Source organism: Frankliniella occidentalis, unplaced genomic scaffold (assembly GCF_000697945.3).
Source record: "Frankliniella occidentalis isolate FOCC.00 unplaced genomic scaffold, Focc_3.1 Scaffold141, whole genome shotgun sequence".
Taxonomy (NCBI): domain Eukaryota; kingdom Metazoa; phylum Arthropoda; class Insecta; order Thysanoptera; family Thripidae; genus Frankliniella; species Frankliniella occidentalis.
Genome location: NW_026267268.1, coordinates 383,298 through 393,707, shown reverse-complemented (window position 1 = coordinate 393,707; position 10,410 = coordinate 383,298). Strand labels below are relative to the sequence as shown.

Genomic DNA, 10,410 nt, shown 5'->3' with positions numbered 1-10,410 from the left:
GCCGCTTTACTCGCCTCTCTGCCACATCGGATCATCGCGATCTCGTTTCCGATCCGGCCTCGGGGAAGCAGAACACACCCTACCCTGTGCCTCCGGTCGGGACCGGACGGGAATATGAGGTACATAACACCATAACACCCTGCCTCTCTGCCCCTGTTGCAGGTAGTGGTGTACCTCATGTACATCACCGTGTTCTGCGTGGCGCTGGTGGGCAACGGGCTGGTGGTGTACGTCGTGGCCGGCTCGCCGCGCATGCGCTCCACCACCAACTACTGGCTGCTCAACCTGGCCGTGGGCGACATGCTCATGACCCTGGTGTGCGTGCCCTTCTCCTTCGTGTCCACCTTCCTGCTGCAGTACTGGCCCTTCGGCGCCTGGCTGTGCCCCGTCGTCAACTATTCGCAGGTGAGTATGCCTTCCGGTGGTGTGCCTCCGGGTGGCCGTCGAGGCCCTGGAGAGCGGGGCGGCGGAGCATGTGGACAGTGTAAGCAAGCTTGTGTACGGGGAGCGGCGACGAGGATGGGGGGAGGAACTGGGGGAGCAGGGAGAGCGCGGTGCAGCCACCGCCCCTCCGCCGCTGAGCCCGAGGGGGTTGAGTGTCAGTTGATGGGAAAACGAGAAATTTGAATCGGGACTGCTGAAGGGAACGGAGGGCCTCGGAGAAGGGATGAGTCTCTCAAAGAGGGGTGCGGGGGCGGGTGTGCCAAAGTCCGTCCGGGGCTCCTCCTCCTACTGCCTGCCTAACCACACCCGGAGAGCGGTGACCCTCCTTCGCCTTCGGCTTCTCGCCCTGGCTGGCGCTCCAACCAGATTAAAAGGGGTAGAGAGAGGGAGACTCAAAGAGGCGGAGAGGGCGGTGACCCGTTCGCCTCGGTGCGGGGACGTCGTCGGCAGGGCAGCAATAATTAGACCGAGTTACTCCAGTTCGTTTGGGTTTAAGTGTGCCGCGCAGCACGCAAGGGCCACGCGTACGACATCTCGCTCGGCTGATTTAAATTTCATGACGCGGCCCCGGTGTCATTCGGGAGAGCGGACTGAGAGTGGAGGCGACGGGTAGGCCACCCACTTGGAATTCGGAATAACTGAACCTCTCTCCTTCCCGCGAGGACGTTCGCGAAGCACATCGGCCCCCGCTGGTGTCCTCGTGCGGCGTTGGTGAGCCCATTAGATGAACCAACCAAAATTTGAGGTTAGAGTCGCCCGGCGCTGGGTCGAGTCGCGCGGTTTTGTGGCTGTACCTTGTTTTGAGTTGAGCTCGTGTCCAGACGATGACCAGCATAGACCAGGTGCAAGAGTACGTTTCCACTTGCTCGGCGCGTGTCGATTCCTCCACTGTAACGTCAGACTGAAGCACTAAACCAAGCACTGTTATAACCTCTCATTCGATATCGATACTTTCGGCCGCTCCGCTGCTCGCTGCAGCAGTACACACGCAGTACACCAACCTGCCGCCGGCCGCTTACCGCTAGGTGCCCCATTACCATTGCACCCGTGGTGCACCCGTGCGACTTTCGAAGAGCGAAAATAAACGTAATTTAATTTTTCTCCAATTTATAGGATTGCTGTTATCCGGATTCCAAATAGTGTACTTCGGCTATAACGGAGGAAGAAGAAGAGCGGACAAAACAGAAACGTTCACGATTGGTCGAGAGTTTCCCGCCTCTACGTCACGCCGTTAGTGGGAGTGAAGGCTCGACCAATCACGAACCTTTATGTTCTACCCGCTCTTCTTCTTCATCCGTTAGTCGAAATACACTATTATTTAAAAATTTCTTATCAATATCGGAGATATTAGGATTAGGTGTGGTGAGCTTGCTACTCCTCTCGTGTTTTCTTTTCACACTTGCAAAAATTGTCAGGAAAACACTTTATCATCTTTTAAAATGTTCCAATGTTGACGGTGATGGTTTTTATCTCCGTTTCCGTCCTTGCAGGCCGTGTCCGTGATGGTGTCGGCGTACACCCTGGTGGCCATCTCGGCCGACCGGTACGTCGCCATCCTGCGGCCGCTGCGGCCGCGCCTCTCGACGGGGCAGCTGTGCGGCGTGCTGGGCGTGGTGTGGGCGGGCGCGGCCCTCACCGCCCTGCCCGTGCTGCTGCGCTCCGAGCTGGACCAGCCCAGCGAGGAGTACCGCTCCTGCGACCGGGCCGTCTGCGCGGAGCGCTGGGACGAGCCGCGCTTCAAGTACTTCTACAGGTGAGCCCCCCCCAGCAGCAGCAGCGGTGAGCGGCGCGGAGCGGCGCCGCGCTCCAGGCAGATGAGACGGAACCAAACGACCTCTTCTCCGCTCGATCAGGCCGACGAGGCGGTGGGCGGCGGCCGCCTGCCTCACAAGGGCCGCCTGTTTGTCCATTTTATTCCGTTTGCTTATCCTCGTGCTTGTTGTGCTCCCGGCCGAGCGGGCACGGCCTGCACAGGCTCGGGCTCCTTCTAGGGCGCAGCGGCGCGCCTCTCTGATCCCGCCCCGCCCGTCTTGCCCGTCGTCCTCTACAAGTACCCAATTAGAGACTCCGCGTCTCGCAGCAGTCCAGCCGCTCCGCTGTGATCCGTGCGACAACCCGCCCCTTCTTCTGTCGCCATCCCCCTTTCTCTCTCTCTCTTCTCTCTCACTCGTCTCTCGCGTCCCGGGGGTGCTCTACGGGACACTAGCAAGAGCATCGTCCAGGAGACAATAAGAGAGGCGCCGCCCCCGCCCGGGCTGGGCACTCGACTCGAGGCGGGAATGCAGTGAGCCGCAGCTAGTTGCTCTCCTGGCCGCCCTCAGCGCGCCCCGCCCCCGCTCCGCCCCCGCTCCGCCCCCGCTCACGCCCCCTGTCTTTCCTAGTTGCTCAGAGCTGCCCGCAGGCCTCGGTCGCCTTGGCCTTCAGAGGCAGGCGACTCCGGGCCGGACTGTCCCCCGGGTCGGGGTGGTCCGCTCCGCTGCCTTGCACACGACCGTGACTTTGTGGGGGCGGCGATGTGCGGAGGCGATAGCGCCGCGACGGCTGCAGTTCCTCAGGGCCCGACTCGTGCCGCCCCCGCGCGGGCCGCGGAGCGCCTCAGCCGTGCCGCCCACCCTTACAGCATCCTCTTTTTGATAATCCTTGTCGTTGTCGCACGGACACGTCTCGCTTCTAGACCGCTTCCCCCCTCTTTCCATACTATGCGGGGCCTTGGCTGGCTGCCGCTTCCGGAAGAGCAGGAGGGAGCAGGGTCTCGGCCTTCACGCTCCTGCTCCTCCCCCTCCTGCCCGTCCTGCAAAAGCGCCCCTGCCGGACAGAGGCCTGCCCCCGCTCCGGCCGGCCGGCTCGCCCTCCCATGATTCGCAGCCTATAAGCCCGAGCCTTGGAGGCCCCGTTGCCACTGAGCCGCGCTCCGCCGGCGTCCTTCCCTGTAGCACATTACCGTCTGAGGCGGCATCCCAGCCACGCCCCAACAACCCCGCCTTTCCTTCGTCGAGGCATATGGCTCAGGGCCAAGCCGCCGCGTCCCGGGCTCACAAGTAAGAGGGCTCGGTCGACGTCGTCCAGCGGCTGCACTTTCCTTTTGTATCGTACGCCCCCTGGTCTGGCAGCGGGCATCCCTTTAGCCTCGTTCATGTAGGCCGCCCCGCACGGCGCGCACGGCCGCAGGCGACTGATTCCGAAGAGCGCTCTCCTATACCTTCCGTATAGCTTCGTCCTCGTCGCACTCATGGGGCAGCTCCCCTTGAGCGCTCTTTGGAATCCATCTGCAGCTCCGGGCCGCGTCCTCGGTAAAGGGCAGCGAGACGGGAATGATGGAAAAGACGAGATAGAGCTGCAATGCACTGTGGATCCGCTCGCTCGGCTGAAAGGGGATAGCATCTGCTCCGGGGGCGGGTGGACGTGGTGGACAGGGCTCGAGTGGCGCAGCGGCGAGGCAACTCCAAGAGCGCGCAGCAAAAGGCGAGGGGGGGGGGGCATCCTCCAGGACGCACAATAACGAGGGCGAAGTGGTCACCGTCCCCTCCGGCTGCTCTCCGCTACATATATCTCCGCCTCGGTTTCGCGAAGCGCAAATCCTATGGGCTGTCCGGGGCGGCGTCGGCAGCGTGGCGCGCTGCAAGGCGGGACGGGCGGGGCGCGCTCATGCGGCAGGACGGCAAGCAACGGCAGTCGAGTCCACCCACATCGGATGGGCCCGGCCCCGGCACGGCCGAGGGTCCAATAGTGGAATCCGCTCTCTGAGTGCCTCGCGGGCGTGCCGTGCCGTGCCGGGCCGTGCCGGGCCCTGGTCACGCTGTCGGCCAGCACTGCGAGGCCGGGCGACAAGTATCGGGTTACGTCCCGACAGGCAGGACCGAGGTTTAGAAAGGCACTCGCCGCCGGCGGCCTCGCCCCCCTCGCCCCTGATACGCTGCCATGCCCTCCGACACGTCCCACGATGTGTCGCGTCGCGGGGTAGACGAGGGTGCAATTGTCCCCCCTCCGTCCTCCCTCCGAGGTCCCCGCTCCTCCCCACGGTCCGTTTGTGGACTCAAAACGGTTGGCTACGCTGGATATCGCTCGCGAATCGGTCAAATTCCACCCCGACCCCCCACCCTCCGCTCCGCACCGCCCCACCGCGCGCCCTGCCACTACGGCCCGGCAGCGTTGTCGTCGGGGTAGCTTTTCGGGGTCACGGGGGTCTGGGTTTGTGGTAAGCCCGGGGTAAACAGAATCAGAGCCGGCAGAGGGCGCCCGGCCCCCGGGACGGGGGGGGGGGGGGGGGGGGGGGCGATGATATTAGGTGGCCGACGGGGAGGGCGGCGACGATGATAAGGCCAGCCATAAGACGGCGGCGATATAACGTGACGTACGCGACGAGGATCGGCGGCGGAGACCCCAGGGGCTAAAAAGGAGAACGTGAAAATGCTTGACTTGTGGTGGAAAACTCTAGCCTTTGCCAAGTTTAAAATGTGGGTGCAAGTTAGTAAGCACAGCGATTTCTCTCGAAGCGGTATCAAAAACAATTGTCATAACGGTCAGTCTGGCGTATCGCAACGGTGTCGTTTAGATGCCGTTTCGAGGCTCATTTCTCACCGGGAAGGTCACCGGCAGCTCGCCTGGAGCTCGGTGCGCCTCGGTGCACCGAGCTGCCGCCTTACGCAATAATCCCGGGGGGGGGGGCGTTGTAAGTCTGGCGAGAGTGGCGGCACGCACCCCGTGCGCCGCAGCGCCGCATCTCCTCACGGAGCAGCATGGCAACTCCAGAGCAGTGTAGGGCTTGTCCTACGAGCCCTAATCCCGCAGATCCGCCGCCCCCGCGCTCTCTGTTGGAATGTCGCACCCCGCCCTCTCGGCCTTGGCCGGGGCCGCCGCGCCCTTGTCAGGCCGCGACTTCATACTCGAGAGTTTTGGGACAGCCTCTCGCGCGGACTCTCGACACTTATTGTCACCCTCACTGAGACCATGTCGCCGCTCCGCGCGAGAGACTCCGAGGAGCCACCAGCGGGCTCATGGCCAGCGTGTACCCCCCCTCCCCGGATTATCTTGATCGTCTCTCCGAATGGAGGATTTTGTTTTTCAACCCAAATTTGGAAACACACAATTGAAAACATTTGGAGATTAATTGAAATTCTTAGAAGAGCTTCAGGGAAACGCCTGGCAGGTAGGCAATTCAGCGCGGGCCTCCGTGGCGGGTGGCCTACCCCGTGGCTGGCAGGGGCTCCAAGTGAAGGGAGAGGGGGGAGTCGATGTTGATGGGCTACATGCTGTCTAGTGAGTATTAACTACTGTCTTATGCCATTTCCGGCCATTTCACTCACTAATGGACGTTTGATTGGGGTTTTTCATAATTAATATTGGGCGAATGGCAAAATTTATTGCAATTGAGTCAGAAAAATACAGAAAAACATTGTTGCGTATTTTATCTTCTAGAAAAAAAAAGTATCAAATATGAAATCAACATTGCATGCTCTGTACGTTTACAATTGTGTGTAGAGTGATCCGGCCACTAGCAACGGTACTGAGAGTAGCACCACCATCTGGTAGACGGCTTCCATTCTGTAACATGAGAAAAAGTCATGGGGATATCCGCACACAGTCGACGTAAACAATGAGATGTGCCGCTCGCCCCACCTACCTGCGCAGCCGGGACCTGGTCTCCAGTATCGAACTCTCGCTATCCTGCTCCTTCAGTAGGTACTTTCTGGTGCCGTACAGGTTCGTCTTCGTGTACTCCTCATAGTCCAGGGTGGACACGTCGAAGGGAAACGCCTCCCGGTCCCGGGCGTCCATCCTCGACCACAGAGACCGCACGTTGTCGTCCGTGAAGGGCCACTCCTGTGTGGTGAAGAAGTCTAGCGCCTTCATCATGTGCGTCTGTCTGTTGACCTGGTGGGTCATCCTGGAACAGAGAGTATGGCTGAGCTAGCGGTCACGGCCAGGAGCCCCAGGATCACGCCGGGCCGCCAGACCGACCTCGGAGACTTCCTCCCCGCAGCTTGCGCGGCCAGGTCGACGAGGTGGGCCGGCAAGGTCTTCCCCAGCGCGGTGCAGAGCCGGTGGTAGAGGCGCGAGGTGGTGAAGTTGATCGCAGGCATCCAGAGTGACCTGGCGAAGGGCCGGCGGCGCGTGGCCTCCACCCACAGGGCCGTGAGGCGGGCCCAAGTGATCGGCGCGGTGGCGCCCGTCACGCAGTTGTACACTGTGAGGTCGCGGGCGTCACCGGCCGCGCAGCCCCACGCCGCCGCCACCGTCAGGTTGATGCAGACGTCCACCGGGACCACGTCCGCGACCTTGTCGAAGTCCCCGTAAATGCAGCTCAGCGTGCCCATGCCGATCGCCACCCAGGGCCCCACCGCCCCGTTCAGGCTGTCCACCCACCCTGGGAAGGGCTCGCGCACCGACGGGCACACTGCAAACATTATTTGATCACCATCGCACAATCTTTATTTTGAAATTACTTGTGCCGCGGCAACCGGCCCCGCCGTCGTCGTCGAGCTCACCGATAGACGGCCTCACGATGGCCACGGGCAGGCCCACGCCTTCCTCCAACACCACGTTCTCGGCGACGGCTTTCGTGAAGGTGTACGTGTTGACGTAACCTCCAATCAGGCTGGAGTTGAAACCGTGTGTTTAGTACTGCGGGTTACAACTCGCTCTCACCTCCATCGTCACCCTCCCCGACACTCATCCAGACCTGGCCGTGTCCTCCTCGACCTGCTTGTCGTCCCTTCGGTCGAGCTCCGACTGCAGGGCGTCCGCCGTGGTGGGCGCCGGGTACACTACCTCCCCGGTCGCGTCCTTCCGGATGCAGTTGCAGTATGCGGTTGACATGTGCACCAGCGCCTAAACGAAGGGCGACGAGCTTCAATGTAGTGTAAGTAGCCTATATGCGGGATGCGGGCGGGTGGTTTTTAGAGGGGAGGGGTGAACTAAAACTCACGGCCAGCCCAGGGATCTCGCGGCACAGGTCGAGCACGGCGCGCGTTCCCTGGACATTGATCTGGAATGCCATCCTGAGGTGCTCGTTGAAGCGGACGGTGGCGGCCACGTGGAACACGACGGTCACGGCCGCGCGGATCCGCGCCCGGTCCAACGGCGAGAGGCCGAGTCCCGGTGCGGACATGTCCCCGGCGACGGCCGTCACCTTGGCGAGGGCCTCCGGCCGGCTGCGGCGCAGCCCATCAAACACCCGCAGAACCACGACAAGCGCGTTTCAACGTTATCGGAAGTCAGTAAACAAAGCAAGATTCCCAGACGACGAAACAAAAGTGGTGGAAATACTCACGGGGGTGGCCAGGATACGTTGTAGGCGCTCGTGCACCCCGAGCGGCTCCCGCTGCAGCTCCCCGCGGACCGCCTTGGGCCGCAGCAGGACGAACACTGCCTCCACCTCTGGGCAGGACCGCAGCAGCTTCTCCACCAGCACCTTGCCCATGAACCCCGAGGCGCCCGTCACCAGGACGCTGCGCCCGCGGTAGAAGTCGGCGATCCCGGCGGCCTCGGAGGTCCCCGTCGGGAAGCTGCTAGGGTCAGAGTTGACGTCCATTTCGATAACAAGGAGACCGCGTCGCGGTCGAGTGTTTAGACGGATGTTTGGTTGTTTGGTGCTGCTCCCTTTTGGGCTCCTGAAATCAAGGCTGAAGGCGGAAAATCCTATGAGAAACAGGAAGTTGGGGACCAAATGTTGTTTTGTGGATAGATACTAATGAAAGATTACTCTGTTAAGTCTACACTGCGCGGAGTTGTTCGGCCACCTGGTACATCGGAAGTGTGTGAATTTCGCACACTTGTGTCTGCGTGAACGCCATCCGTACACATGGAGCTTGCAGGCCCAAGCTTGTGAATTTCAAAGGCGATAGTTCCCTTTCGTGTACGAATAGGCTCTCACACACCAGCAAGTGTGCGACATTCACATACACTTGCGTTTCCAGAGTATACCAGACCAGGTGGCTGATTTACGCCGCGCACTTTTGAACTAGTGACGTGTTAGCGCTTGGAGCCGGTCCCCTGCGCCTGATGGGTATGCAGTCCCGGATGGAGCCGTGCGGGCGGGTTGCATAGTACAAAAGTGCGCGGCGTGAACCAGCGAACCAGCCACCTGGTATAACCAAATCAGAAACTTACAAAGACCACGACGGTGGCAGCCACCGGAGTTCACGCCAGGTCCCTCTTGTGTCTGCTACTATCTGCCAATGCCTACTGCGGACTGGAACAGTCATGAACGACGACTGGCAGCCAGCGGAGCGCAGCCGCAGCGCTCCGACCGACTCGCTCGGATTTGGGCTGGTCAGCTGTCTCGGCTCGGCTCTCTTCTTCATGTGTTCCAAGCCGTTTCGGCTCAGCCGAGCTCGTATCGCTTATGCTTCCGCTATTCGACTGTTCGACTGCTCTGGTGGTGGGGCACCTTCGGCGGCGGAGACACGCGGGAACGGTGTGCAAAAACTCTCCGTTACAGCCCCGGTCCCGTGGGAGTCACGCCTAGATCTGCATGTGGAATTCGCGCGCGGTACTCATCTCGACCACGACCAGCATAATCTCTGCTGACTGACCTTCCGGCACGTGTCCCGGACCCTGAAGCACGCAAGTTATCGGTCCCGGCTTCTTAAAACAGCCGAAAAGAGCTCATTGCAACCTTATACCCGCGAAGGTTGCTTACATCTAAAGTCACGTTGCAAGAGCTCAAAACTCGAAGGGCCTATAATATAAGCTTTGCAGCGTTGCGAGAGACCCATAGTAATGGCCTGCAAGCACTCGAAAGGGTACCCGGTTGTTTGCTTCGTATGCATACGGCCACAGGGTGGAAGTGTCGACTTGTCGAAACCGTGGCGGAAGCACTTTCTATTTGTCCGTCGCTCGGCCCCTCGCCTCCCTGGGGATCGATGGACTGCACATTTCCCGGCTCCACCCCTACCCCTAGCTCCCGAGCCCCGAGCCGCAGAGTACACATCCTTCTTCCGCCCCTTTTTCCACTCTTTGACTGAAAATTTATTCTGTTTTGAACTTGTCAGCCTTGTATAGCGCAGTCTGCCGAATCCTACATTAGACGTCAATTGACGTGCAAAATTAAACTTAATTTTTTCTTCACTAGTGTGGCCACGCGGTGAGGAAGTTCCATCATTCCAATGATGTGTCCCACGACACCACCACCAAGCCTGACCCAGAAAACGGGGGAGAAATTGCGACGGCCGACGCACATGTATTTTTCATACGCTGTGAGGCCGCAGCAGCGATTTCTCATAGTGGTGTGGCGTCGGTGTGGGCGTGGGGCGGATTCTCATCCCCCTTTCTCTCTGTCTCAGTCAGTCTGTCTCTGTCGGCCCGTGCGCTCGCGCTCGCTCTTTCTCACATCACATACCCGTGTCATCCCCTGAACGCTTTGGACCAAGCTCTCCCCACATGTCAACACGAACCGCAGGAAGGCAAAGCAGCCAGGAGAAACGAGGCCTCGACCTCGGGTGAAAGCGGAGCAGGGCGATGACGATGACATAGCCGGAAGAAGACAAAAATAAGAGTGGCCAGTGATAATCACGGAAAGAGGGGCTTCTCTGGGGTGGCAGTGGGGTTCACAAGTTCGGCGCGCCCCGCCGCCCCGTGGGGACCAAATTTTAACATGATGGCGTTGGAATAACATGATTTAACAAGCGGGATAGGGTGAGGAATGGAGCGAATTCATTTAAGGCCATGAGGCTCGGGCCCCGCAGAGAAGGGATTCCCCCCCCCCTCCACCTCCCTCGCTGTCAGGCACGTGCAAGCCGCACGTGCCTTTCTTGAACTGCGATGATTTCAACAGAAGGGAAAAGATACGGTGGAAGCCTGGACCGGACTTTTGTTGGCCGTTCCGGACAATGTGTCCCTCACTTCTCCGATGCAAAGCACCGCGTCCCTGCGCTCCCTTTCAATGCCGCTCGACCGTGCTGTCGGGCGACCTCAGTCATGTACCCATCAGAATGATGTCGTTTGTCCGCTCCCCCCCCCCCCCTT

The 10,410-nt window shown here is 60.4% G+C and overlaps 2 protein-coding genes across 2 annotated transcripts in view; one reads left to right on the top strand and one right to left on the bottom strand.

Moving 5' to 3' along the window:
• Positions 1–10,410, top strand: part of LOC113211841 (RYamide receptor-like) — a gene marked incomplete at its 3' end in the record, with an annotated part of 99,407 nt that overhangs the window by 80,502 nt on the left and 8,495 nt on the right. Inside the window, exons 3-4 of the mRNA XM_052270848.1 lie at positions 163–405; positions 1,935–2,197. Of these exons, the coding sequence (XP_052126808.1) occupies positions 163–405; positions 1,935–2,197 (506 nt within the window). The remainder of the gene's footprint in view (positions 1–162; positions 406–1,934; positions 2,198–10,410) is intronic.
• Positions 5,792–8,641, bottom strand: LOC127750145 (putative fatty acyl-CoA reductase CG5065). Its single transcript, XM_052270843.1, has 8 exons — positions 8,554–8,641; positions 7,716–8,066; positions 7,370–7,619; positions 7,124–7,272; positions 6,930–7,039; positions 6,403–6,838; positions 6,065–6,328; positions 5,792–5,985 (listed from the first exon to the last, which is right to left on the bottom strand). The coding sequence occupies exons 2-8, from the start codon at positions 7,973–7,975 to the stop codon at positions 5,907–5,909; spliced, it is 1,548 nt and encodes a 515-aa protein (XP_052126803.1). The 5' UTR covers positions 7,976–8,066; positions 8,554–8,641; the 3' UTR covers positions 5,792–5,906.